General features: G+C 59.9%; 3 protein-coding genes, 1 long non-coding RNA gene and 1 other non-coding gene across 11 annotated transcripts; 2 read left to right on the top strand and 3 right to left on the bottom strand.

Moving 5' to 3' along the window:
* Positions 1–2,874: 2,874 nt before the first annotated feature.
* ZFP36 (ZFP36 ring finger protein) lies at positions 2,875–5,440 on the top strand. Its single transcript, XM_072778199.1, has 2 exons — positions 2,875–3,023; positions 3,774–5,440. The coding sequence occupies exons 1-2, from the start codon at positions 2,985–2,987 to the stop codon at positions 4,725–4,727; spliced, it is 993 nt and encodes a 330-aa protein (XP_072634300.1). The 5' UTR covers positions 2,875–2,984; the 3' UTR covers positions 4,728–5,440.
* A 2,491-nt stretch (positions 5,441–7,931) lies between these two features.
* LOC140605817 (uncharacterized) lies at positions 7,932–9,567 on the bottom strand. The gene is made up of 2 exons (XR_012008356.1): positions 9,265–9,567; positions 7,932–8,563 (listed from the first exon to the last, which is right to left on the bottom strand). It is a non-coding gene; the product is annotated as an uncharacterized lncRNA (long non-coding RNA).
* Positions 8,308–8,400, bottom strand: TRNAI-UAU (transfer RNA isoleucine (anticodon UAU)). The gene is given in 2 exon segments: positions 8,308–8,343; positions 8,363–8,400. It is a non-coding gene; the product is annotated as a tRNA-Ile (tRNA).
* Positions 8,697–22,698, top strand: PLEKHG2 (pleckstrin homology and RhoGEF domain containing G2). 6 transcript variants are annotated; one of them, XR_012008330.1, is made up of 20 exons: positions 8,697–9,538; positions 10,195–10,321; positions 11,152–11,423; positions 11,500–11,600; positions 12,579–12,645; positions 12,786–12,832; positions 13,074–13,224; positions 13,497–13,634; positions 13,780–13,980; positions 14,414–14,506; positions 14,597–14,683; positions 15,043–15,076; positions 15,170–15,271; positions 15,392–15,439; positions 15,519–15,557; positions 15,722–15,738; positions 15,868–16,044; positions 16,155–17,079; positions 17,162–22,342; positions 22,466–22,698. XR_012008330.1 is itself a non-coding variant. In XM_072778000.1 (19 exons), exons 2-19 carry the CDS (start codon positions 10,213–10,215, stop codon positions 18,718–18,720), a joined length of 4,167 nt encoding a protein of 1,388 aa, XP_072634101.1. In that variant the 5' UTR covers positions 8,697–9,538; positions 10,195–10,212; the 3' UTR covers positions 18,721–22,698. The 6 variants fall into 6 exon arrangements, 5 of the variants coding, with proteins under 5 accessions (XP_072634101.1, XP_072634128.1, XP_072634134.1 ...); XM_072778000.1 differs by having other exon boundaries at positions 17,162–22,698; XM_072778027.1 differs by having other exon boundaries at positions 8,698–9,538; positions 11,155–11,423; positions 17,162–22,698.
* RPS16 (ribosomal protein S16) lies at positions 16,481–25,511 on the bottom strand. 2 transcript variants are annotated; one of them, XM_072778141.1, is made up of 5 exons: positions 25,271–25,511; positions 25,048–25,149; positions 23,019–23,115; positions 22,837–22,884; positions 22,500–22,710 (listed from the first exon to the last, which is right to left on the bottom strand). In XM_072778141.1, the coding sequence occupies exons 1-5, from the start codon at positions 25,316–25,318 to the stop codon at positions 22,565–22,567; spliced, it is 441 nt and encodes a 146-aa protein (XP_072634242.1). In that variant the 5' UTR covers positions 25,319–25,511; the 3' UTR covers positions 22,500–22,564. The 2 variants fall into 2 exon arrangements, with proteins under 2 accessions (XP_072634236.1, XP_072634242.1); XM_072778135.1 differs by having other exon boundaries at positions 16,481–22,710; positions 22,837–23,115; positions 25,271–25,431.
* Between the last annotated feature and the right edge of the window lie 793 nt (positions 25,512–26,304).

The following is a 26,304-nucleotide window of genomic DNA, read 5'->3' as shown; positions in this document are numbered from 1 at the left end:
TGTAAGTCACACGCTGCCGCGAATGCCGCCTGGAAGACACTTGCAGCGTACACATTCCCACACCCAGGGATGCTTAAGCAGCCTAGTCAACCGCACGGTGGCAGGTGGTTTCACACATCCCTTCGCGCAGCCGCGGCAGGCGGGCCTGTCCGTACACAGCCCTCACGCAGGAAACGGGGCGCACACACTCGTGTCCCACACCTACTTCCCCCTGACTGTGCACCCGGCCACACCGGAGCACACACGCTCCCACCCGCAGCACACACACGCACACACACACAGCCACACGACGTCGGCCGCGGCCCGCCCACCGGCTGGCCCCGCACTTGCACACTCGGCCGCGCCCGCTCACGCCCAGGCACGCCGGGCGCGCACACGTGCCGCGAGTACACGCTCCCCTGCTCGCCCGCGCACTCGCACCGACTCTCACACCCCCGCGTTTCCCGTCCCCGCTTGTTTTTCTGGAAACTGCTCTCCGTTCCCCTCCCCCTTGGCCGGAAGTGCTCGCCGTATTTTTAGCCTCTCTGGTTTCCGCCCCATTCCTCCTCCCTCGGCTGGGCGGGGAGCTGCCCCCCTGCACCCCGCGGGGGACCCCGGCCATCCCCTTCCCCACCGTCATTCCAGAGGGGATTCCCGGCCGCCGCTGGGGCCACGGATTTTCCCGCTGGCTACGTGGGGAGCGGGGAGGAGTCCAGCCCGAACTTCCTCCCGGGCCGGGCGTCCGGGGCCTGGACGGGGTGGGGGGGAGCCAGGCTCCTCGGTGGGAGGGAGGAGGGGCTGGGGGCTCGGGCTGGAGAGGGAGGGGGGCTGGGCGCCCGGGCTGGTGGGTCCGACGTAGGAGGGGCTGGGGGCCTGGTGTCCGGGATCTAGCAAAGAGGCGGTTTGGAGAGCTGCCCCGTCCTCCCCCAGATCTGAGCAAGGAGGGGGCGAGGCCCGGGGCCCTGGCTCCCACCCCCTGCGTTTGGGTGGCGGTCGGCCCTTCCCCGCGCAGAGCCCCCTCCAGCCTCCAAGAGCGTCGCCCAATCCCTAGCGTCCTGGCTCTCGGGGCCGATGACTAAGCAGATAGGAGAGGGGACGGGGTGAGCCTGACTCAGGGATGGGAAATGCTCCCTGTCTCCAGGCAATCGAAACTCCTCTGGGATCGCGGCCGGAGTCGAGCCACACTCCGGGGACCCCAGGGTGTCCCCCCCCCCTCCCGCTCTCCCTACCGCCGCAATCCCACTAGCGGCCCCGGAGTTTGGAGCCCGGCCGGGAGGCGGGCGGCAGGCACCTCCCCTTTCCCCCTTTCCCCCTTTCCCCCTTTTCCCCCGTTGTCCCCGAGGCTGTGTTTACAGGCGACACAAACCCTGGTTACAGGAGAGGAACCCGGGCGTCCGGGCCGAGCCTCCTCGTCACCGCTTCCAGGAAGCCCCCCTCCCCCGCCCCTTGCGAATGAGTCACGGGCGAGCGGGAGGCTGCAACCGTGCCAAAGGCACCCGCAGCCGCCCAGCTCACGGGACCGGCCGGGAAGGCCCCTCGGCCCCAGAACGCGCCGCACAGGGATTCCCCCGAGCTCCGTCCGACCGGGCAGGTCGGTGCGCCGGGCAGTGTCTCCGCCTCGGTCCCAGCGCGCGGCCGCAGCCCGCAGAAGGCAACTTTCCGCCCGGGTAGAGCCGCACCCCGTGGCAACGACTTCAGCCCCCATGTTTTTGCACTCCGGGCACCCAGCCCACCGAGAGCCCCTTTAAAAGTGAACTTTCTCCCCAGGCCTTTGTAACAGAGTGTCACGCAGGGCACCCCCTCGACCACAGCGGCCTTGCCAGTGTGGGGAGTCACCCCCGCAGACTGGCAGTTCTCTCAAGGCAAACCCCTCCAAAAGACGCCCGTGCGACCACCAGTTGGTGGGGGGGGGGGGGGGACCCGTTCCTTCCACCTCCAAAAGACTTTCCATCGGAGGCAAACCCTCGTCCACAATAAAAGACACACACACACACACACACACACCGCCCTTTCCAATCTTGAGTTTTCTCAGAGGGCGAACTTTTACTAACAGGTTCGACAACAGTAACTCGGCCTGGGTCTCCTCGTGTGTAAAATGGGCACAATGCGTCCTTGAGTGGATGGCCGTAAAGTACTTTCACGCAGCAGAGCTGGGGGGCGGGTACCGATCAGAGGGGCCATCTGCTGCGTGAGCTCGAGGGGCCCCCTTCCTGCCTCGCCAGGGATCCGGGGTCCCCCGCCCCCGCGAGTCTCGGGGGCCAGGGGGCTGGTGACCAAGGCCTCCCGACCTGGGCTGTTTGAGCGAAATCCCCCACCTGGCCTGGGTCGCCCTTCCGTGTTGCTCCTACGGGATTTCTGGCCTGTCGGTGTTTGCTTCCCCCGGTTCATCTCCCCGCTTTTTCAGTTTACACGACCCTCCCTCTCGCTTCCCCCTCTTTTGAGTTTGTCCCTCTGGGACTGTCTCTAACTTGTCTTTTCCGTCTCCCAACTTCCCCGCCTCTCCCTGCCTCCGGGGCGCGCGCGGCTCTCCCGCCACGGCCGCGTCCCTGCGCGGTTCTCTCCCCGGCTGCGTTCCCGGCTCTCTCCTCTCCCCGCCCCCGGCCGTCGTCCCGCGCACGCCCTCTTGGCCTCCGCCCGTGTCGATTCCCCGGGGAGCCCTGCCCCCACCACGGCCCAGTTCGCTTCTCCGCGCCTCGCTCTCTCCAGCCTTGGAAACTGGGCCGACACCCCGCTGTCCCCCCTGCCCCCTGCCCCCCCTCCCCCCGGCCCGGGGCACTCCCCGCTTGCGGCCGCCCGCGGGGCCGGGCTCCGGTGCGTCCTGGCCGGGGGCCGGGCGGGCCTTGCTGGGGGCGCGCGTCCGGGAAGCGCCCCTTCTGGCCCCACCCACCCGGCCCGCCCCCCCTCGCCCGCCTCTATAAAAGCCCGGGCTCGGCCGGCCGACCGCAGCCTGACTTCAGCGCTCGCCCTCCCGGCCGACTCCTCACCCCTCGGCCGCTCGCGCCGCCATGGATCGCGCCACCATGGACCTCTCCGCCATCTACAAGGTGAGCCCCGCCGGCGACCCCCGGGCCCGCCCCCCCCGCTAGGGCGACGAGCGCCAGTGCCCACAGCTCCGGCCCGGCCCGGGGCCCTGCCGCCCTTCCCACACCCGCGCGGTTCTCAGGAGGTGAAAACAGAGCCCGCGACTTTCGTGGGGCGGCCCTCGGGGGTCGGGAGGCCGGGGGACTCGTCGGAGTCCAGGGCTGTCTGGAGGCGGAAATGGCCCCACACCTGGCCTAACCCCCAGTGGTTGCTGAGGGCGCGGTTTGGCGCGGAGGCGGCGCTGGGCGCGGAGTCTCGGGGTGAGGGGGGGCCGACTCCTGACCCTCCGGCCCTCGGGCCAGCCGGAGCTCTGGGGACTCTCAAGTCCGACGGCTTCCCGACTCCGCGGCTAACTTTGCCTGCTTCCCCAGTTGTGAAACTGGAGAACCCGATGCGAGGGGTCAGCTCCCCGGGGGCCCAGAGGCTCGAAATTGGGAGGACAGTGGTGTTGTCGGACTCTGGGGTCTTGTTTTGATCCGGCCTGGAGAGCCGGGGACTCTGGGTCCCTCGGGAGACACTTCTGTCGCGGGGAGGAAAAAATTCTGAACTTCCAAATCGGGATCCCTGCCATCCGGCACCCATATTTTAATGTGGGCAGGTGGGGCTCAGGCTGGGAGCCCACGAACCGGACTGGCAAGCTCTTAGGTGCCCTGCAGCTGGGGTGGGGCGTCACCCAGCATTTTCGGTTTCTTAACCGATCCTTGTTCCCACAGAGCCTCCTGTCGCTGAGCCCTGACATGCCATCTGACCACGGAGACACGGAGTCCATCCCAGGCTGGCCCCCCTCCGGGCTCTGGAGCCCCAGCTCACCCGAGAGGAGCCGGGTTGGGATCAGTGGCCGCCTGCCTGGCCGCTCCACCAGCCTGGTGGAGAGTCCAAGCTGTGGCTGGGTGCCACCACCCCCGGGTTTCGCACCCCTGGCTCCCCGCCCAGGCCCTGAACTGTCGCCTTCACCCACCTCACCTACTGCGACTCCCACCACCTCATCTCGGTACAAGACCGAGCTGTGTCGGACCTTCTCCGAGAGTGGGCGCTGCCGCTACGGGGCTAAGTGCCAGTTTGCCCACGGGCTGGGCGAGCTGCGCCAGGCCAGCCGCCACCCCAAGTACAAGACCGAACTCTGCCACAAGTTCTACCTCCAGGGCGGCTGCCCCTACGGCTCACGCTGCCACTTCATCCACAACCCCAGCGAAGATCTGGCTGCCCCGGGCCACCCTCATGTGCTGCGCCAGAGCATCAGCTTCTCGGGCCTGCCCTCCGGCCGCCGACCGTCACCACCACCAGCAGGCCTGGCAGGCCCTTCCCTGTCCTCCTGCTCCTTCTCTCCCTCCAGCTCCCCACCACCGCCACCTGGGGACCTTCCACTTTCACCCTCTGCCTTCTCTGCTGCCCCTGGGACCCCGGTGGCCCGAAGGGACCCCACCACAGTCTGTTGCCCCTCCTGCCGAAGGGCTACCCCCAGTAGCGTCTGGGGGCCCTTGGGTGGCCTGGCTCGGAGCCCCTCTGCACAGTCCCTGGGATCTGATCCTGAAGAATATGCCAGCAGCGGCAGCAGCCTAGGGGGATCCGACTCGCCTGTCTTCGAGGCTGGGATTTTTGGGCCACCCCAGCCACCTGCAGCCCCCCGGCGACTCCCCATCTTCAACCGCATCTCTGTTTCTGAGTGACAAGTGCCTGCCCAGTACAGATCAGCTGGATTCAAGGGGGCCATTTCTCTTTTGCTGTGGGTTCCACAGGGGCCCCGGGGCTGTGGGGAACTCGGGGGACTCAATCAAGTAGCCTCCCCCTACCTTCCAAAGTGCATTAACCCACTCCCCTGACCCCACGCTGGGGCAGGTCCCCAGTGTGCAAGATCTGTGTTCATGGTGTTGGGGTGGGGAGTTTTCTGGGTCTTGTAAAAAAAAAAAGTATGTAGCAGATTTGAGGAAGGCAGTGAGCCCTCTACCCACCCCTCCCTTTCCCAATGCTGTGAATAATAGGCTCCCACTGCCCCCTCCCAATTTCTCCTAGACCCTGAGGTTCCAGAGTCTGGTGGTGACTGGAGCCTCCCCCGAGGGGGAATCCTGGTGCTCGAATTTCCCTCCAAAAGCAAGTAGCCAAAGCCATTGCCAAACACCCCCACCCCCAATTCCCCCCCCCCAGCCATTGGGCTCTTTATTTATGACGACTTTATTTATTCTAATGGATTTTATAGTATTTATATATATTGGGTCGTCTGCTTCCCTTGTATTTTTCTTCCTCCTTTTTGTAATATTGGAAACGATGGAATAATTATTGTTATAAGTATGCTATAATAATATATTAAGTAATATATTGTTAAAAGTTTATTTTTGTGGTTTTTGGAATTTTTAAATAAAAGGAATCTGTGTGTAAACTGCAATCCCGGAGTCCTCTGCGGTCCAGAAGCGGTCGAGAGGGGCGGGGAGTGTTTAGAAGCGGGAGAGGGTAGGGTCCGCCGGCCGCCCCTCCGCCCCCCTCCTCCCCGCAGGCCGAGCCGCCCGCGGCGCTTACCTGGCAGGAAGTGACGTCACCGGGCCCGGCCGTTCACCTGAGAGGGCGGGCCCAGGTGAGGTCACCCTCGGATCTCGGAGAGCCAGCTGCCGTCCGGCCGGGCTCCGTGACCCACAGCCCTCGGCCGGGCGCGGGCGGGACGGCATGTTTCCGTCCCCACGGGGCCGAGGGAGGAGGGCGGGGCGGAGAGGACGGAATGTGCCGGGGCGCGAGCCCAGGACGACGGGGGCGGCGCGGCGGGGGGGAGGGGGCATCCCGAAAGTCGGGGCGCCCGGGGTGCCGGCGGCCTTCCGGGACGTGACAGCCTGGGGTGGGGGGTGAGGGGGGACTCAGGCTTTCGGGACCCGGGGGGAGGCGGCGTGAAAGCCTCAGGACTCGACTCTCGGAGTCCCGGCGCCCTGGAATCCTGGACTCTCGCGGCTCGGAAACCTTGCGGGGCCCGCCCAGTGCCGCCTGCGGCTTCCCGGCCCGACCCTCCGAGGCGCAGGGTCGTGGCCGTCGGGCCCCGAGGAGCTCGGCGTTGCGGGCCGTCGGCGTCCGGGGGCCTTGGGGGCGCGCGGCCGAGGCGGGGGTCCCCCCCCAGACCCCGGGGCGGGTCGCGGCCGCGTCGGGCGGGGCCCGGGGGACCGCGGCGGCCTCGGACCATACAAGGCAACAGGCGGCGGGACCCACCCTGCGGCGGGGGAGCCGGCCGCCCCGCGCCCGGAAGCCGCCCCGCGTCAGCGCCGGCGCCCCGCCCCCCTTCCGCCGCCGCCTCCCTGCCCCTTCCCCCGCTCCCCTCCCCCACTTCCCTCTCCGCTCCCCGGCCTCCCCCGTCAGTTCCTCCTCCCCTGCCCCTCCCCCTCTCCAAGGCCGCCCCTCCCCCAGCAGCCCTCTCCCTTCCCCTGGTTCCCCATCCAGCCCCCCCCCGCCCCTTCCCCCTTCCTCTCTTTCCTTCAGTTCCCCTCCTCCTCTCCCTGCCCCCCCCCCCCCCCCCCCGCCTGCCCTCTCCACCCTGTTCCTCCCTGCGTCTCACTCATTGTCTGCTCGGTTCCACCTCTCCTCCCCACCCCTCTGCGCCCTCCTGCTGGGGTCCTGCCCCTGCCTCTCCCTCTCCACTCCCCCCTCCTCCTCTGCCCCCCCCCCTCTTCCGGCCTCCTGGCCCTCTCCTCTTTGGTGCTCACTCGCCCCCTGGCCGGCCCTGGCCATTCATCTCCCCTTCCAGGACACTGGCCTCCCCTCATTTTTGGGAAAGGGCTCAGATCCCCACGCTTAGGAGAAAGGGTTGGAGTAAAAGACAAACACGGAGACCCAAAGACATTGGGGAGGCGGAGAGCAAGAACTAGCCGTGCAGAGGTCTACAGAAGACACGAAAGAAAGAGAAACTGACATCTCTGGCCCTTCCCTTAGCAAAAACAAAACAAAACAAAAAACCAAAAAACAGGTTCTCTGCCCCTTCGAAAAACAGAAACTTCATCTTTGAAAATGACCCATACGGCCAGCTACCAGTGCCAAACACCTGCGAGTGCCCTGGACTCCTCTTTGTCAAACCCACACCCGGGTCCAACAGCACTTCTGTCTGATTCATCCTGTACAGAGATCCACCTGCCTCCTGGGGGCCTCACCCGGGTCCCATGCTGTGGCCCCCACCTGGGTCCCATCCAGCATCATCTCCCCCCTGAACCTTCCTAGCAGCCCCTTCCCACTCTCCTGGCTCAGGAACCTCCCTCCCCAACAAGACAACCACAGGGAACCTGTCCTGCCACCTGAGTCAGTCAGGTCACATTAAAGGCAAAGTCCCAAGTCCTCACCAGCCTACAAGGCCTGGCTCTTATCTTTGGCCACTCTTTTGCTCCAGTCACTGGCTTCCTAGCCCCTCACCAATACAGCTGTCCTGCTTCATCGCGGGGGGCCTTTCCACGACCGCTGCCTCTGCCTGGAATATACCCCCCAGTTATCCTCATGGCCTACTTCCCTCCTTGAGGTCTCTGCTCAGATGTCTCCTCAGTGAGACGGTGTTTCACTACTAGGATCACAATCTTCACTGAAGCTCGAACACCCTCATCTCATCCTCCCTACTTTGCTCTGCTTTTTCCCGGACATTCACCACCATGTAACACATAAAATGTAGTTTTCATGTATACATGAAACCTCCTCATTGGAGTGTCAAATCCTCAGAAGCAGGGACTTGGTCTTGTCAATTGTTCATGCCTAAACCCTAAACAGAAGTCAGCCACGTATTGGATGTTTAGCATTTGTTCAAAGAAACACATCAATGCAGGAAAAGGGAGGAAGAGAGGGAGTAGAAATTAACTCCAAGACACAGGCGGAAAAAAGTTAGTAACTATATGACGTGATTGATGTTAAGTAAACTTACAGTAATCATTTCACAATTTATGAATATATTGAATCATGTTGTACAATACGGTGTTATATGGAAAAAAAAAAATCCAAGACAGAAAAGATGAAGAGGCAGTGCCATACACAGTTTGCGGAGGACACTACACCTCTACAGAAGTCTTAAACTGAGATTTGCAGACCCATTTAAGAGGCCATACTACCCTCTGGCGGCCCGGATGGAAACGGCACCTCGCCGCAACACAGGCCGCTCTCCCGGGCGATCGCCAGAGTTCCAGGAGTCTTTCCAGCCCGAAAACTCCGAAGATCAAAACATTCATTCCTATAAGTGACGATGTGATGTTTTTGGTGATTTTTAAGATGTATACATTTCTAAAAAGAGGCCGAGCGAAAAAGAGATGCTCCAGGTGAGGATCGAACTCACAACCTCGGCATCGCTCCGCTCGCACTGTCGTATAAGTACCGCGCGCTAACCGATTGCGCCACTGGAGCTCCGGCCGCACCCTCGCGTCGCGAGGTCCTTCAGTCGTTCTTGGCCACGTGACTTTACTGGACAGCTCCGCCTTTTACTGCATATGCAAATGAGAATCTTTTGGTTGACCAATGGGAGAAAGCGGGCTACCAGTTCCGGATTCTCACGCCCCGAAGGCCCTTGCTGTAAAAGGGAAAAGTAAAAGAGAGGCGTTTGGAATGCGGGGGCGGGGCCTGCCTGGGACTCGCCTTCTCATGAATATTCAGAGCCAGGGGAGGGGTCTTAACCCTTTACCCGCGGGCCGGCCGGAAGGCAGCCCCTCCCCCCCGCGGGCGGGAACAGGATATGAGCCCCGGCGGCTGGGGGGGGAGGGGAGGCCCCAGGCGACCGCCCCCCGCCTCACAGCTGGGACCGGACTCTCCCGCCACAGATGTGGCGCCGCCGCCGCGGGAGCCCCGTGGTACTTGTCCCAGAGCCTGAGGGGTTCAAAGTCGTGGACTCGGGAGTCGCGAGTGTGCACCGCGCCCTGAGAGACCCCGAAGCGCAGGCTAAAGGAGCCCAGATATCCAGGTGCCCAGCGCCCCCTCCTGGAGGAGCCGGCAGTCCGGGACCTCAGACCGGCGCGATCCAGGAGGCCGAGCTTCCCGCACCCCGGTTTAAAGAACTTCGGATCCTGGACCGGTGATTTCCTCCAGGGGTTCCCAGACACCCCAGCCCAGACATCCGAACTTGGCACACGGACTCCTAGCGCCCCAGCCAGTCTGGGGCTGAAACGCCCACTACTTCAAGGGGACCCAGGAATTTGGGACCCCCGCCTGGAGATGGTTTAACCTCTGCTCCTGGAGTTGGGAGAACTCGGGAATCCGGTCGCCCCACAGCCCTACCTAGAAGACTCAGGAATTTGGGTCCGCAGCGCCCCATCCGAGACCCAAGAGTCGGGACCCCCAGCATCCCTCACTTAGAGGACCGAGCAGTTCGGACCGCTGCATCCCATTCTCCGAGAGACCCCGGATTCTGGTCCCCGGAGCCTGAGAACCCGAAGTGCACGCCCCTGACTCGCGGAGACCGGGGAGTCCGGCCTTGCGCCTCCCCGGGGACCGTGCTGGGGTCGAATAAGCAGCGAGCAGCCTCGGCTCGGGGCTGGAGACTCCCTGGGAGGTGAGGGGGGAGGCGAGGGGCCCCGACGGGCTGGGGGAGGGGGCGGCGCCGCAGCCGCCGAACAATGAGGGGGCGTGCCGGCGGGGGGCGAGCGGAGGCGCCGGCGGGAGTTTGGGTCTGGAGGGGTGTGGGAAGGCGCTGGGGACCCGGGCTGCGGCGGTGGGGACAGTAAGCGGATCGCGGAGGGACCGGCCGGAGGAGGGGAGGTGGGTCGAGGGCTCAGGGCCAGCGCCCCAACTCGCAGTCCCGGGCGGGGGAGGGAGCCGTCTGCAGGACCCTGGCATCCGGTCCCCCAGCCTCCTCCGCCCTCCCCTGGGACCCCGCGGCCTCCCGCCCACGGCTTTTCCCAGCCCTGCCCCTCGCCCTCCGCTCCAGCCGGGCCCGAGCGTTCCCAGGATCCCTGAGCCGCCGGCCCGGACAGACCAGGCTCCCGGCTTCACTCTTCTTTGTCTCAACCTTTCCATCTTTTCCTCTGTGTTCCGTCTCCTTGTGCCCCTCTTTCTAGCGCTCGGCCTCCGTCTGCCCCATTCGTTACTCTCGGGGGTCCCGCGTGGGTTTAGACCGTGCTCCTAAGTCCCTGGCCCAATCTGTGAGTGTGGGCGGCGGGGGAGGCTGATGGGGTCCTCGCATCCCAGAAGGGGGTCTTCCTGCTGCAGCCGCTGAGCCGCTCAGCCATGCCCGAGGGAGCCCGGGGACCCAGCCTGTCCAAACCCAGCCCTGGCCTTGGCCGCGGCCCCACAGGTGAAGTGTGCAACTGTGCAGCTGTGTGTGAGACCCAGACAGGTGAGCGTGCAAGGGAGGGTGGGGGTCTGCTGGGCGTTTGTCCTTCATTCCGGGCACTGCAGCCCTCGGTGGCTGGCCGGGTGCTGGGCAGTGCTGACAACACAGGGTGACAGGGACAGTCCCAGCCCTGCCTACGCAGAGCTCTGCTCTGCGCGGGCAGACGACACCGTCCCCAGATGGGGACAGCCCAGAGGGGGAAACCCAGGTCACGGCTGGGACAGGGTGTAGGGGGGGTTGGTAGAGAAAGACCCGTCCCCTCACTGTGGGAGCCCGGTCTGGGAAGGCAGTGGATGCTGTGTGGAGGAGGGGACATCTAAACAGAAGAGAAAGATTAGGAGGACAGAGTTGGGAAAAGCAAGGAAGAGTATTCTACACGGAGGGAACGGTGTGTGCAGAGGTGAGAGAGGCTGTTTGGGTTTTTTTTAAGTGAGTGAAAGCAGTCGAATAGGACTGGTGAGAAGTGGTGTGGCTGTGCGAAGAGAGCAGAATGGAAAGGTCTTTAATGGCCGCGTTGCATAAGGCCCTGTGGATCTGATAAGTTTGGACTTTATCCTCAGGATATGAAAGGGTTATACTTGGAGTGACAGGGTCAAATGGGCAAATTAATAAAGATCTCCCAGGCTGACACATGGAGGTGGATTAGAAGAGTGGAGGCCAGAGCCCAGAGAAGACCTTGAAGGGAGAGGACTGGACAGGACCAGAGCAGACCAGGACAGAGGAGAAGGGAACCCAGGGGAAAGCCCAGGCTCAACCAGGTGGGGGTGAGTGTAGGGCTGAGAGCACTCGCTGTGTTTGGGGAGACCCCCCCCTGATCTGCTCCACACCCCCAGCAGCCCCTGCAACCCCGGCCATGGCCTCCCCCCGAGGTTCTGGGAGCTCCACATCCCTCAGCACTGTGGGCTCCGAGGGGGACCCGGCTCCGGGGCCCACCCCAGCCTGCTCAGCGTCCAGGCCAGAGCCCCTTCCAGGGCCCCCCATCCGCCTGCATCTGTCACCTGTGGGCACCCCGGGTTCGGCCAAACCCTCGAGGCTGGAGCGAGTGGCGCGAGAGATCGTGGAGACAGAGCGGGCCTATGTCCGGGACCTTCGCAGCATCGTGGAGGTGAGGCAGGTGGGCACCTGAGCCCAGTGGGAACCCCGGCCGGCCTCCACCCCCATAACCCCAGTCACCCCCACAGGACTACCTGGGCCCTCTGCTGGACGGTGGGGTCCTGGGGCTGAGCGCGGAGCAGGTGGGCATACTATTTGCCAACATCGAGGACATCTACGAGTTCAGCAGGTCAGAGGCGGGAGGGATGGGCCAGGGCACCGGCCGGCAGGGTCAGGGGCGGTGGGCTGTAGCCTGACCCAAACCTTGGAGCCCCATCGTGCCCCGTCCAGGCTGGTACCTGGGCTGTAGCGCTGCCGGGCAGGGATCACGACGGGGAGTGAGGACCCAGAGTGGCGGAGGGTGAGGGGGATGGAGCCTGAGGACCCAGATGAGGTCTAAATATTGGGGTGTCTCAGCACCATGTCAGGTCTGGGATCACAATGGATCCGGGGCTCCCGGGCCTGAAGATCGTGCCAGTGTGAGCATTTTCATCACCATCCCGTCCTGGGAAACCCCTCAGTCCCAGACAAACCAGATGGTTGGCCGGGACCCAGCGAGGACGAGGCTGGGATCCAAGGATCTTGACACCTGCGAGCATCTTAATGAGATCTTGAGATCATTGCAGGAGATCTGAGAAGTCATGACAAGCTCTCAGGATCTTTTTTTTTTAATTTTTTTTTTTTTTTATTTATTCATGATAGTCACAGAGAGAGAGAGAGAGGGGCAGAGACACAGGCAGAGGGAGAAGCAGGCTCCATGCACCGGGAGCCCGATGTGGGATTCGATCCCGGGTCTCCAGGATCGCACCCTGGGCCAAAGGCAGGCGCCAAACCGCTGCGCCACCCAGGGATCCCAAGCTCTCAGGATCTTAAGATCATCACAGCTCTGAGGGTCATGACGCCCCTCTCCCGGGGTCATATCACAAGATCCCCCCCCCCTCCCCCCCGGGCTCATGTCAGCTGTAACAAGATTTTGGGCTGAGGAAGGTGACGCTGTCCGTGGATAAAGGCTGAGCAGGTTGCGATCTCCCGTGTAGCACTTGGAAAACTCCCTTTGGATAGGTGGCCCCTTGAGAGATCCTGACAGCCAAGTCCCCAGCTTCCTGGAGTCCTCCCACAGGGGGCTTGGGGGCTGGGGCAGTCCCTCACCTCCCCCTCTCCCCCACAGTGAGCTCCTGGAGGACCTAGAGGGCAGCCCCAGCGCGGGGGGCATTGCCGAGTGCTTTGTGCAGAGGGTGAGTCAGGGGTGAGGGTGCCCAGTCTGGGATGCGGTGGCCTGGGTAGGGGGCGGGGCAGGCCTGGGCCAGGCCTGAGGGGGGCCCACGGGGCGGGGCAGTCACACCTCAGCTCTCCCCGACTCCCGTGTCCCCCACAGAGTGAGGATTTTGACATCTACACGTTGTACTGCATGAACTACCCGAGGTGAGGGGTGAGGAGCCCCTGCTGGGCCCCAGGCCTTGCCCACTGAGCGGATGCGCCAGCCAGCCTGCCTCCCTCCACCCCCTCCACCTCCACCCGCCCAGCTCGACCCCTGCCTGACCCCCCACCTCTCCCTAAGCTGCCCCTGACCGCCCCCCAGCCTCCCCAGCCCCTGCAACCCTGGCCACTTCCAGCCCGCCCACCGAGGCCGCCAGCTGACCCCTGACCCGTGCTGTGCCCCCAGCTCCCTAGCCCTGCTCCGGGAGCTGTCGCTGTCCCCGCCTGCAGCCCTGTGGTTGCAGGAGCGCCAGGCCCAGCTCCACCACTCGCTGCCCCTGCAGAGCTTCCTGCTCAAACCTGTTCAGCGGATCCTCAAGTACCACCTGCTGCTGCAGGTCAGCCGTGGCCCCGGGGGGCTGCTCGTGGTAGGCGGTGGGGGGGGGGTCCTGGTGGTACATCTGGAGGGTGGGCCCAGGACAAGTCCCCTAGAAACCGGGACAGCAGTTGGGGCCAGGGCTTCTGGTGCCAGCTGATTCCACTTTCTGTCTCTGTTGTTTGTCCCCTTCTCTGGGTCGCCACCTCTGCCCCTACCTCTGTCTGTCTCCTGTCATTCTCATCTTTCTCTCATGTCTGTCCCCTCCCTGGGTGCCTGGTGGCTGCCTGGCAGGAGCTTGGCAAGCACTGGGCAGAGGGCCCGGGCGCCGGGGGCCGCGAGATGGTGGAAGAGGCAATTGTGTCCATGACAGCCGTCGCCTGGTACATCAATGACATGAAACGCAAGCAGGAGCATGCTGCGCGCCTCCAGGTGACCCCGGCAGGGGAGGGGCGGCTGGACGGGGCAGGGGGGCCTTTGGCAGGGGGAGGGTGGGGAATCAGTGCTCCCCGGGTGGCTAACGCCCCTGTCTTGCTGTGCCCGCTTCTGTGCCGTCGCACCTGGCGGGGCCCGGCAGGAAGTGCAGCGGCGGCTGGGCGGCTGGACCGGCCCGGAGCTCAGTGCCTTCGGGGAGCTGGTGCTGGAGGGCGCCTTCCGAGGCGGCGGCGGGGGTGGCCCCCGACTTCGAGGGGGCGAGCGGCTGCTCTTTCTCTTCTCCCGGATGCTGCTCGTGGCCAAGCGCCGGGGACCGGAGTACACCTACAAGGGCCACATCTTCGTGAGTTCAGGGTTGGGGGCGAGGCCAGAGGGTTACCTGCCAGCTGTGTCGTATATACCAGTGTCCTTACAGGGAGGACCCGGGGCACAGTCTGCAAAAGAGGGACCACCCAGCTTAAAAGGGCCACGTTTTCTTGAGTCCAAGGATGGGAGGGTGAGGTTTAATGAGGGGTGAGGCCAAGCAGGATGCAGGTGAGGACCTGGGGAGCGGGGGCTGGATTTGCCCACCTGGCAAGCATCTTCTTGATCCAGATGAAGGGGAGGGGCTGGTGAAGGAGGGCAGAGCTCAGCCTGGTGGGGAGGCTCACCAGGGGCAAAGGGGACCCACCACGCAACGTTAGGGGCACATCTGTCTGGGAGGTAGGGACCCAGATACGCACAGGAGGCCTCTGCCCAGTCTAAGGTTGCTGCTCCTCTGTCTCCCCTCACCCCAGTGCTGCAACCTGAGTGTGAGCGAGAGCCCTCGAGACCCTCTGGGGTTCAAGGTGTCCGATCTGACCATTCCCAAACACAGGCACCTCCTCCAGGTGAGTGCCAGGTGGGGCTGGGCGGTCAGGGTTCCCCTTGGTCCCTAGACCTCATACCCGGCTCCCTACTCCACCCCATCCCACCCCCAGGCCAAGAACCAAGAAGAGAAGAGGCTGTGGATTCACTGTCTCCAGCGCCTCTTCTTTGAGAACCACCCGGCCTCTATCCCTGCCAAGGTACAGCTCCTGCCCATCCGTGGGCCTTCAGCATGCTGGAGGACTACCCCCGGGCCCCCCAGTACCGCAAGACCCTGAGTGCTGGGGGACCCACTTAGACTGTGATCGATAAATCACAGAGCCAGGCTGCCTGGGTTTGAATCCCAGCTCCACCCTGCGGCTCTGTGACTTCGGGCAAGTAACGCAACCTCTCTGGTCTCAGTTTCCTCCCCTGGAGGAATCATCACCGACCCCCCAGAGTCGTGGTGATTGCTAACAATCATCAGCCTCACACATAGCAGCACCCGTTACCGGGACTAGGACAGGGGTGCTCAGAGACGAGGCCTCCGGGACGCCACCCTTGTCCTTGTCTCTTTCAGGCAAAACAAGTTCTCCTTGAAAACAGCCTGCACTGTGAGTTGAGGCCTTGGGTTGGGAGGATGTGGGAGTAGAGGAATTCCTCCCCAAGGAGAAGGAGATTATTGGGTTCCAAATTTCTACCCCTAGGTGCTCCTAAAAGTAAGCCTATCCCAGAGCCCCTGACACCCCCGCTTGGGTCTCCCCGACCTCGAGATGCTAGAAGTTTCACCCCTGGACGAAGGAACACAGGTAAAGACGGAACCCTGAGGATCCCCCCGCCTCTTCCCCAGCAGCTGCACCCCCAGCCTTCTCCTCCTTCAGGAGCTGGGGCTGGGCCCCTCACAGGCTTCTAACCTGCCTCTCTCACAGCTCCGTCTCCAGGACCCTCTGCTACCCGCCGTGGCCGCAGACAGTCCGGTGAGTGTCCTCCACCTAAAGGTTGACTGGAGATTGCGGTGGGAGCTGGGCCCCTGACGTCACTGTGTCCTCTCCCCAGAGCCGATGAAGGACCCATACGTTATGTTTCCACAGAACGGTACGTGACCGCCCTGGCCCAGCTGGGTGCAGCCCTGTCTGTCTGTCTTCACGGGGGATGGCCCATGTGCATGGGGGAGGGGTGGCAGGGGCAGCTCATCGGAGGGTCAGGAAGTGCCTTATTCCTGCATCTCACTCTTCTCTTTCTCATCTCTCCATCCCCAGCTCAGCCTAGACTCAAGGTAAGAAGTCCCCTAGGGAAAAAAAAGAGAAGTCGTCTAGGACAGGGTCTGGGGACCCAGACTCCTGGGTCTGGGAGGAGGGGACAGGGCCCTCGACTCCTACCCTCCATCCTCTCTCCTTGCTCACAGCACGCTGGCAGTGAGGGGGAGCTGTACCCCACCTTAGAGCCTCAGCCATCAGTTCCAGCTTCCGGACCCCCTGAGGACCTGGAAGACACTGGACCCCCCACCCTGGAACCCTCTGGGACCTCGATCACTGAAGAGATCCTGGAGCTGCTGAACCAGAGAGGCCTCCGGGATCCAGCGGTGAGCTGGGCATCCCAGCATCGTGTCCTCGGGGCTCTCGGCTGGGGGTCGGGGGTGGGGGGCCAGCCCACCCTGATTATCTTTGGCCTCTTCCACACTGCCCACTACAGCCATCGCCCCACGACATCCCCAAGTTCCCTGGAGACTCCCAGGTGCCGGAGGGCAGTGACCCCCTCACATTCCAAGCCCTGCCCAGCCGGGACTCTTCAGAAGAGGAGGAGGAGGAGGAGCTGGAAATGGACGAACGTGGGCCTTCCCCACTCCATGTCCTGGAGGGGCTCGAAAGTTCCAGCACAGCTGAAAATCCTGACGTTCCCGGCCTTACGAAAAGTCCAGATACACCCAACCTCCCTGAAATTCCCAGCCTGGCTGAAATTCCCAAGATTCCCCACCTTCCCAGTCTGTCAGACATTTCCAGTGTTTTTGAAATGCCCTGCCTTCCAGCCATACCTAGTGTCCCTGACATTCCTAGTCTTCCCAGCGCTCCCACCCTGCCCTGTGACTCATGGCTCCAGGGACCTCTGCGGGGGCCCGATGAGGCCCTGGCCACCAGGAGAGAACTGTTCCCTGGAAGCAGTTCCACAAAACTGGGAGAGCCGTCCTCAGGCGGCAGGGCAGGGCGGGAGGAGGCTGCGGAAGGGGAGTCGTTCCCAGACTTCCAGCCGCAGGATGTCCCCCGAGATCAGGGAATCCCGGATGAGCTGGAATTCCGCTCCTGTTCGGAGATCCGGAGCGCCTGGCAGGCCCTGGAGCAGGGGCAGCTGGCCCGGCCGGGTTTCCCGGAGCCACTGCTCATCCTGGAAGATTCGGATCTGGGCGGAGGCAGCGGCGGGAGTGGGAAGGCAGGAGCCCCGAGTTCGAGTTCGGAGCGGGCGGCCTCCCGAGTGCGAGAGTTAGCCCGGCTCTACAGCGAGCGCATCCAGCAGATGCAGCGGGCTGAGACCCGGGCGTCGGCCAACGCCCCCCGCCGCCGGCCGCGCGCCCTGGCCCAACCGCAGCTGTCCCCCTGCCTGCCGCACGAGCAGGCTGAGCCAGGTGAGGTCCAGGTGTGTGTCCGCAGAGACGGCCCACGCGGAGACGGGAGTGCTGACTCACTCGGTTCTTTCTGTGCACACAGGGCCCCTGCCTGCCTTTGGACATGTGCTGGTTTGTGAGCTGGCCTTCCCGCTGACCTGTGCCCAGGAGTCTGTTCCTCTGGGTCCCGCCACCCGGGTTCAAGCCGCCACACCTTTGTCCAAGCAGGGAGGCTGCCTGGGGGGCGAGGGTCTAAACGTTTCAAATTTGCCTGAGCAAGACCATCTGGGCATCCAGGTTCCAGCTGCGGCCCCGTTGCCTGAGCGGAGAGGCCTCTGGAATATACAGAGTGTGGCCGGAGCCGCCGCAGCCGTGCCGAAGCAGGAGGACGCCCCAGGTGTTCGGGTGCCGGCTACAGCTTTGCCTGCTCAGGAAGCCCACCTGGAAATCCAAGTTCCAGGCACCGCTCCTTTGGCTGAGGATGGAGGCCATGTGGACATCCGGGATCCAAGCAGCCCCGCTTTGCCCAGGCGGGGATGCTGTTCCGATGTTACGGTTGTAGCCACGGCCACTACGCTGAAGCAAGAAGGTCACTTGCGCACCCAGACCCTGGCCGGTACCCCGCTAACTAAGCAAGGAGGTCCCCGGGATGTTCAGTTCCCAGCCGGTGGCTGCGATCAGGCCATGAACACTTTGCTTACGCGTGGAGGGAACCATCAGATCCCAGGCAGCACCCCACTGCCCCTGCGACACGAGCTCCCGGACATTCAGGCTCCAGGTGCCTCACCTGTGCCTGCATGTGGAGGCCACCTAAGCCATCACGTCCCAGCCGGTGCTCCACTGTCTTCACCCCAAGACTGCTCAGACGTTCAGGCTCCAAACCCCTCGCCTTTGCCCGCACATGGGAGCTGCCTAGACGATCGGGTCCCAGCCAGCACGCCGCTGTGTGTGCCCCACAACCCGGAGGTCCCAGCTACCACACCTTTGCCCCAGCAACCAGGCCTCCCGGACACCCAAGTCCAGGCCCTCCCACCTTTGCCCGAGCAGGACAGCCTCCCAGACAGCGCCGGTCCATCTGCTGCACCTTTGTTGGAGCAGAAGAGCCTCACAGATGGGCATGGTCCAGCTGCAATCCTTTCGCCCGAGCGAAGAGGCTCTCAGGACATCCAGGGCCTGGTACCCACCCCAGGCCAGAGCGCCGTGGTTATGTCCAAACCGGGAGGCCACCTGGTCTCTCCTGTAGTCCGGTCAGAGACTTCAGAGTTGACCCCGCCCCACAGTCCCGCTCCTCCAACCCGTCAGCTCCTGGGCCCCAATGCAGCTGCCCTCTCAAGATACCTGGCAGCCTCGTACATCAGCCAGAGCCTGGCTCGGCGGCAAGGGCCTGGAGGGGACGCTCCCGCAGCCTCCCGGGGTCCCTGGTCCTCCTCTGCCCCCGCATCGCGGGCACCTTCACCACCGCCCCAACCCCAGCCCCCACCACCCCCAGCCAGGAGGCTCAGCTATGCCACCACGGTCAACATCCATGTCGGGGGTGGTGGGCGGCTGCGGCCGGCCAAGGCCCAGGTCAGGTTGAACCACCCCACTCTCCTGGCGCCCCCCCAGGAATCTGTGGGCCTTCGCGGGGCCCAGGGAACTCCTGATGCCCCTTTCCACACGTGAGCCGGATGCCGGGCTTCTTGAAAAGCAAGGACCTCAACCAGATGCCACCGACCCTCAGAACTTCACCCTGAAGTCCAGACACTGAACACAGGTGTAAAAATTGCTGCAGCTTTTCAACTCCTGGGAGCTGCTTTGGCAAATGGTCCTTTTTACTTGCCTTGATTAACTCAACAGGGATGGGGAGGGGGATATCATTAATATTTTGTTAATATTATGAAGTTCTGTATCTTTTCCCATTCTGGAGGCAGTGGGGGATGACAAGACAATGAATGCGAAGCTCTGACACATCCGTGAATCAGTGGTTCTGAAAACTGGAGGCATCTCAAACAGTCTTTGAGAATTAGAACGCTCCATTACCATTCGGTGTTTGCTTTCAGAGTTCAGGAACTGCTTGATGTCATCCAGAAAAGCCAAGTTAAGCAGCTTCATTCCAAGTAGACTTGGAAGGCCATTTCCTTAGCAGTTCAGCCTGTTCCTGTGTCCTAGCTCATCTTGTTCAGTGGTCTCCGTCCATCTCCTGCCTGGCTACCTATTCCAACTTCAATCCATATGCCATGCTTTATTTCGTCCACTCTGCCTATTCATCCACCCATCATCCTACCCCCATTCTCCTACCCATTCATCCATTCCTCCACTGTCTCCTGTCCATGTTGTCCAACCAACCTTTCTCCATTCATCCATCCCTCCAGATTTGCATCTCTATCCATTCATCTGTCTCACTGACTCAGCCATCTAATCCATCAGCGCAGCAACCCAGTGTTCTCTACCACCATCCATCCTTCCTTAGATTCTTTTGGGTCTTGGAACAAGATTTCAGGAATTGTTTCACACTAACACTAGAGTGAATTGGGTTTGGGATTCTGGGAAGTCTGTTCCACATCAGATTTCACTCCCCGACACATGAATGTTCCAATTCTTGTGCCCACCTACACACATCGGATCTTCATACCCCCTCGCTCTAGTTCAGGACCTCTACAGTGCCTCTGTGCCCCCACTCCCAAGAAAGAAATTCAGGTCAGAGACAAAGGCTTTTATGTTAGAATCACTCTGCCTCCTCCCAGCAGTGGCATGCCTGGCGAGCAGCCGAATTTAAGCAGTTTCTTTGGTAATAGACTAGCTTCGTTCCTTGAACGTTAAACGTCTTGTACTTAGCACATTGTCTTACTTAATTTTTCTCTGGAATTTCCTGAGGCACCACAGCGTCATAGCTGAGTTCAAATCCTGACTTTTCCAGTTGCTATATGACCTTCAAGTCTGGAGTCTGGGTCTTCTCAACTGCTACAGTTGAGAAATTCTAACAGTACCTGCCCTGTAAGATCATTGTTTGTAAAGATTCAGGGAGCACAGCCTCACTTCCCAAATGTATTTGAGCCTCTGACTCACCAGGGCATTGTTCAGCTCACAGATCCCCAAGGACTCAGGCTCTTAGTTCCACCTATGGACTCAGAACCTCCAGGGCAGGAGCCTGGGAATCTGAAGTTTGAACAATCAGCTAACAGGAAAAAAAAAAAAAAAAAGATTGAGTACCAGCTGCATAGCACGAACATTAGTCACTTTATGTGAACTCATTCACTTTGAATCCTCTCAATGTCCCTAAAAGGCACGTGAGAAGGGTTTCTGATCCTCACTTTAGAGAAAAACAGGCGTATATAGAGAAAAAAGGATTTGCCTAGTCACCTAGCTAAGAGTCCTTTTACCTGAGTGATTCTCCTATGCCAGGCATGGTTCAAGAAAACACTCCTTGGAATAAGGCTTGTAGCCTAGCACTCCCAGGGCCCCAAGTAATTCTCAGTTGAGGAAAGTAGCCTGAACAAGGCCTGGCTCAATAAATACTAGCTGCTGGCTTCTTTCATTTGTTTATTGGATGGTTACTGAGCCATACAGCAGGGCCTGGGCCCGCTTGCTGCAGCCTCCCAGAGGTCAGGACGGAGGCTGGCCCTCCCCTCCTCCGCCCCCAGCTGCACATTCCCAGCTGAAGGAAAGTTCTCAGCCTGGCCCGGGCTCCCAGTGGCGCCGGAATTCCCGGTATTTGAGGAGGCGGCAGGGAAGGAGGAAGAGGCCGGCTACTCCATAGCCTCAAGTGGGGAAGGAGAGGCGAGCCCCCTCAGCCTTTCCAGATGCAAGATGCATCCCAGCTGTGCCTCTGGCAGGGAGCCAGGAGCCTCAGAAGGGGGTCCCTCAACCCTGTAGGAAAACCTTGGACATCAGGCCTGCTTCAACCCCTCCTGATCCCTGCCCCTGGACTCCTACTCCCACCTGCCAGACTCCCAGCTCTCCCTCACAGCCCAAGCTGATACCTCCTCAGGTACACCTTCCTTGCAGGTCTACTACAACCTGCCCCACACAACCTGCCCCGCGTAAGCCCAGCCTTCTTCAAAGCCTCCAGTCAGTTCCATCAGGCTCTGCAGTAGGCCGCCAGTGCCCTGCTGCCCTCTTTGGGACACTGAGGTTAAGGCCAGCTAAACCTTTAACCCTTTAACTACACCTCCAGTGCAAAACTTGGTGAGCTGCTCTTGTGGCCACCAGGTTAATTTTCATACCTACCATCTAGACACCTGCCTGCCACCAATCTCCCAGGAACACTTAGCTGGGCATCTACTTGGTGCCCATCAACCCCACTGTCCATCTCTAAGAAGCGCTGAGTATACTCCCTGTTACCAGTGCCGTCCTGTAGAATTTTCCTCACAATCCAAGTGTTCTCTCATCTGTGTAGCCCAGTATGCCAGCCACGCTAAGCTACTGTATTGAGTGGGGCATATACAAGCTTTCTTATATCTGCCCCACTGGACAGTAAATTTCAAGTTCCCTCTCTTATATAGATTAAAAAAAAAAAAAAAAAATCTGTAAAATTTTCCCTCAGCCAGCAACTTCCAACTGCCACACAATGTTCTTGCTAGTACCCCCAGCAGCCGGGGGAATAGTGTGGCACCTTGGGTACAATGACTGGGGTTATCCAGGTTGGCTGCAAGGTTAATGTGGGCGGAAATGCCCTTCCCTCTCAATGAAGGGCTCTCGCTTCCTGCAAAAATGGGAGGGGGAGTGCAGAACAAAAGTTAACTGAATCCACAAGCAACACTTTACTTTCCTATACATACACCAGCGCTGTCCCACAGAACTTTTTTAGACAATGGAAACATCCTGTGTTATATGTGTAGCCCAGAAGTAGCAACCGAGAGCCTACTAAGTGTTGGCTCTTACTACATGGGAGGCACAACGGGTGAACAAGTCCTCAGTCAGACACACGTTCTGAGCCCTGCAAAGACAGCCACCACACAGTGTAATCAGGACCTTTCCCCAGGAGGGAGTATTGACAACCTGAAGGGATGGTCAGGGGAAATGCCACGCCCACCCCATCTCCCCACATCTCAAGCCTACCTACCTACAGGTTGACATTAGGAAAAATTCCTTTCCAATCTATGTGTGGCCCAAAGTGTGACTTTGGAATGCACCTAAGTTGTTTCTCTGGTCTTTGTTAAAGTTTACCAATCTTATACATTTCCCACTCCTCCCTGACATTCCAGGACAACAGCAGCAAAGGGACTGGAAAAAAAAAGACAAACTCACAAAGACACCCCACACAACCACTCAACCTCTGCTGTGCCCACACTGGACTCCACTGGAGGTACAGGGAGATGGAGAGCAAGCCTGCTCCCACCTGCCTCTCCAACCCGTCCACACTAACCCTGGGGTGATGCCGGCTTACAATCCAGACTGACACTGGGCCGGGGTGTTTCTTTTCTTTTAGCCCAAGACCCACCACAAACAACCAAAGCACAACCTTTGAAACCTTAAGTCCCATGACAGCGGTTTATTATAAAGATGAACCCTCATCGTCACAACAATTTCATCGGTAGGATTTCTGGTAGCGAGCACGGGCACCAGGACCGCCAAACTTTTTGGATTCGCAGCGCCGGGGATCTGCCACCAGCAGGGTCCGGTCGTACTGGATAAGGATGTCTTTGATCTCCTTCTTGGAGGCCTCGTCCACATCTGGAGGAAGGACAGTGAAAGGTCAGAGCGGTGGAAGCATCCCCCAGTCTCTGGGATGAAGATAGGGGCTGGTCCTCAACCTGCCACCCACCCACCCACCCACGGGAAGGAGCCGTTCTCACTCACATTTCTGGTAATAGGCCACCAGCGCCTTGGAGATGGACTGGCGGATGGCTGTGAGGGAAATACATGCACAGAAGAGTATATCAGCTTTGAGAAGGCCCAAGAATAGGGCCTGGCTCTCAGAGCCACCTGCCCATCCGTCCCCCACCCCCCCCCCCGCCATACGCCCAATTCCTGGAACTTACCGTAAATCTGGGCCACGTGACCACCACCCTTCACTCGGACACGGATGTCCACCCCGGCAAATCGCTCCTTGCCCAGAAGCAGAACAGGTTCCAGTAGCTGGAGAAACAGGGGACATGACAGGATTTCCTATCACAACCTGGACAGCTGACTATCTCACTGAGCACCCTACTCCTCTCTCTCCAAATAACTGCCACCACTGACCTCAAAGCACTAGTAGGCAAGGAGATGCACAGCCAGGAGAGCAGGGAGCACTTGAAGATGGATGAGAGACTCCTGAAGGCAACCTGAGCTGGGCCCTCCTATTTCTGTCCCTCTGGGCCTCAGTGTTCCCATCTCTAGGACTGGTTCTTAAAAGTGTTAGCATTTTAACTGAACACGGCAAACCTCTACAACCACCAAAACTACTGCAAACGGTGAAAAGCCACTCCTGGACCATGTCTTGCGCTTTTTCTGGATTTCTCCCCTTGAGCTCTCTGCCCAGCCCTTTGAACCTCCCATTTCCAAATTACAATACTACACAACCTGTGCCATGCTATCCCCTTGCTGGCTCTAGATGTTTTGCAAGTGCCTGCGTGCTCCTGTTTTACCTACTCTAGGTCTCAGCTCACAGATCCCCATCATCACCTCCACCCACTCCCCAAGCCTGTCCTGATCCTTCCACCTAAGTGGAAGCGTTCTCCGGGTTCTTCCATTCCAACAGACTACGCTGGATTAGTGTCTGGTACTGGGTCCAGTCTGCTTCCTCCAGTGGACTAGGAGCTCTATGAGGGTAGGGCCTGGGACCACCGCTCTGTACACAGGACACACAAGCAAAACTTTTGTATAACTGACAGTTGGTAAGAGTAAACCACAGTACTCGATTATCTACTATGCCAAGGCATCTAAGACTCTATCCTATTAAATTCTAACTAATAAACCTACTACAGTAAAATTATTTTCCGCAATTAAAAGTAACAATTTTACCACAACCCTACACACTGGAGACTAATGTAACATTGTGTGCCCACTACACAAAAATCAAAAAGTCAAAGGTAATAAAATAAAAGCAACATACTTTATGAAGAAACAAATGCATTTATTCACATGTTAAGCAGTTTACACTAACAACCTAATTCATCCTCACAACAGTCCTTCAAGGTAATAGTTATCCCACTTTTATAGAAGAACCCAAAAAAGAAAAATGAAGTTACTTCCCTCAAACAATAACATATATAAAACAGGCAAAAAACAGACTCTGCTCTTTCCATTCCGAGCTCAAGAAACTGAGGCAAAAACACGCAGGGGACCACGAACCCCTTTCACAGCAAATCACAACAAACCCAAATTCTGTTTCTGTTCTTCCAATATTTAATTGTTGACCATCAACAGTGTCCAAACCCTACTCTTACAAAATTTTAAGAAACCCTGACAGAAATAAGAAATTGATTTCTGTTCTCTGAGTCTACACTCTAGCAGGAAAAAAGATGTTAGCTTGTGAACACAACACACGTCCCGCATTAACTTAGTGCAAGAAACCAGACTGCACCAACTCCTGTTGCCTTTCATTCCCCCAGTGAGTGGACTTCCAAAAATCCGAGTTTTTAAAGCATCTTCATTTTTAAAAAAAAAGACTTTATTCATGAAAGACACACAAAGAGGCAGAGACACAGGCAGAGCGAGAAACAGGCTCCGTGCAGGAAGCCCGATGTGGGACCCGATCCCAGACTCCAGGATCACGCCCTGAGCCGAAGGCTGATGCTCAACCTCTGAGCCACCCAGGTGTCCCTGAAAGGACCCTCTTTGGATGCTTTCCAAAGCAAACGTGGATATCTGCAATATCCACGTTTTCACTCTGCCCACTCAAACTTTTATCACGGTATCTCAAACCCCCGAAAACCACTTCCCAAGGCCCCTTTTTCTCTGCCCCCAACTGTTTCTAAATATCCTCCAGCTTCCAAGGCCAATGAACTCCAGGAACCGACTTACTTAAACATCTCTTTCTAGCTAAAGGCCTCCACTCAACCCAAACGTCCCTCCCCAATCCAGCACCTTGTACTGCAGCGTGCGTGGCTCGATCATCTCCAGGGGCCGCCCGTTCACCTTGATGAGGCCGTTGCCCCGCTTGCAGTGCGCCACGGCGGTGGCCGTCTTCTGTGGAAAGCAAGGGAGCAACCGCGCAGCCACGTGAGCTTCGGCCCCCGGCTCCCATGTCCACCCCACAACCGGCTGACCCCCGCCTCCCTCCGCCCCTCCCTTCGGGCACCCAGACTACCTTACGTCCGAAGACCTGCACGGACTGCAGAGGACCCTTGGACGGCATGGCTGCGACGGTAGGGAAGAGCTCTTCACCGCGCGGCGCTGCAACCGGAAAAGGAAAATGCGGGGCCGCCCCAGCCGCTTTTCAGGGTCTGCGCAGGCGCTTTGGGAGCTACGTCGCGACGGGAGAGAGCTTGACGGCACATATTGCAGCCAGGGGGCGGGACTTCGGAATAGCGGCGGGAAGGTGGGTCCAAGGACCGGAGGAGGCGGGACCTGGGAGCGGAAGGGGCGGGGCCTGAAGTGCGCTGCGTGCAATCGCTGGAGAAGGCTGAAGACCCGCTGTTCTTCACACTCACCCTGGTCGTTGCCCCCCGCTGCCACGTTTGCCTTTCGGCTCCTTAAAAATTTCCCTCCACCCAAAAGCTCGATTCTCACGGTCCTCAGAAGAGGCTCCCGTTTACCCCTCGCCACTGGCTATCGTCCTCCCCTGCTCCGCAAATCCTCCCTCGGAATCGCACCTACGGAACCCACAGCCGGAAGTCAGGCGGGATTTCCAGATTCAGGATTCAGAACCCACCTGCTCCGAGAATCCTCTCCCAGAATCTCCTTTTAGCGCCCCACGCTCAGAATCTACTCTTCACCAGAATTCCCTTCCTTTTAGAGTCTCCTCCAGACTCCCCCCCCCCTCTTCAGAGCCCTCACTCAGCTCCTCTTTCCCCGAATCTTCGTCCACTCAGGGGCCCCGGAATCTACTTCTGCCCGCAATCCACCCTTCCTGGAACCTCCTCGGTAGAATCCCCTTTCACAAAATTTCTCTCCCTTTTAGAGCCTCCCTCCTTCAAAATCTACTTAAGAATTCCCTTCCCTTTAGAGCCTCCTCTTCCCAGCAACTGCCTCCCCTAGGATGTTCCTCCCCTAGAATTCTCCACACCTTAGAGACCCTCCCTTCATTTCTTTTTTAAAAAGATTTTATTTATTCATGAGAAAGATTTTATTCATTATTTGTTTATTCACAGAGAGAGAGGCAGAGACACAGGCAGTGGGAGA

This window comes from Canis lupus, chromosome 1 (genome assembly GCF_048164855.1).
Source record: "Canis lupus baileyi chromosome 1, mCanLup2.hap1, whole genome shotgun sequence".
Taxonomy (NCBI): Eukaryota; Metazoa; Chordata; class Mammalia; order Carnivora; family Canidae; genus Canis; species Canis lupus.
Note: the sequence above shows the minus strand (reverse complement) of the source record. Positions and strands in the feature narration are given on the sequence as shown.

Bases quoted from the DNA above. Each gene is read 5' to 3' on its own strand.
- PLEKHG2 (XM_072778000.1), top strand. From the start codon at position 10,213: ATGCCCGAGGGAGCCCGGGGACCCAGCCTGTCCAAACCCAGCCCTGGC. The intron at 13,635-13,779 runs GTGACCCCGGCA...GGGGCCCGGCAG, and splicing joins AGCATGCTGCGCGCCTCCAG to GAAGTGCAGCGGCGGCTGGG. The intron at 15,272-15,391 runs GTAAAGACGGAA...CCTCTCTCACAG, and splicing joins CCCTGGACGAAGGAACACAG to CTCCGTCTCCAGGACCCTCT.
- RPS16 (XM_072778135.1), bottom strand. From the start codon at position 25,318: ATGCCGTCCAAGGGTCCTCTGCAGTCCGTGCAGGTCTTCGGACGTAAG. The intron at 23,116-25,047 runs GTGCTGGATTGG...CTGTTTCTCCAG, and splicing joins CACGCACGCTGCAGTACAAG to CTACTGGAACCTGTTCTGCT. The intron at 22,711-22,836 runs GTGAGTGAGAAC...TCCTTCCTCCAG, and splicing joins GGTGGCCTATTACCAGAAAT to ATGTGGACGAGGCCTCCAAG.
- ZFP36 (XM_072778199.1), top strand. From the start codon at position 2,985: ATGGATCGCGCCACCATGGACCTCTCCGCCATCTACAAG. The intron at 3,024-3,773 runs GTGAGCCCCGCC...TTGTTCCCACAG, and splicing joins ACCTCTCCGCCATCTACAAG to AGCCTCCTGTCGCTGAGCCC.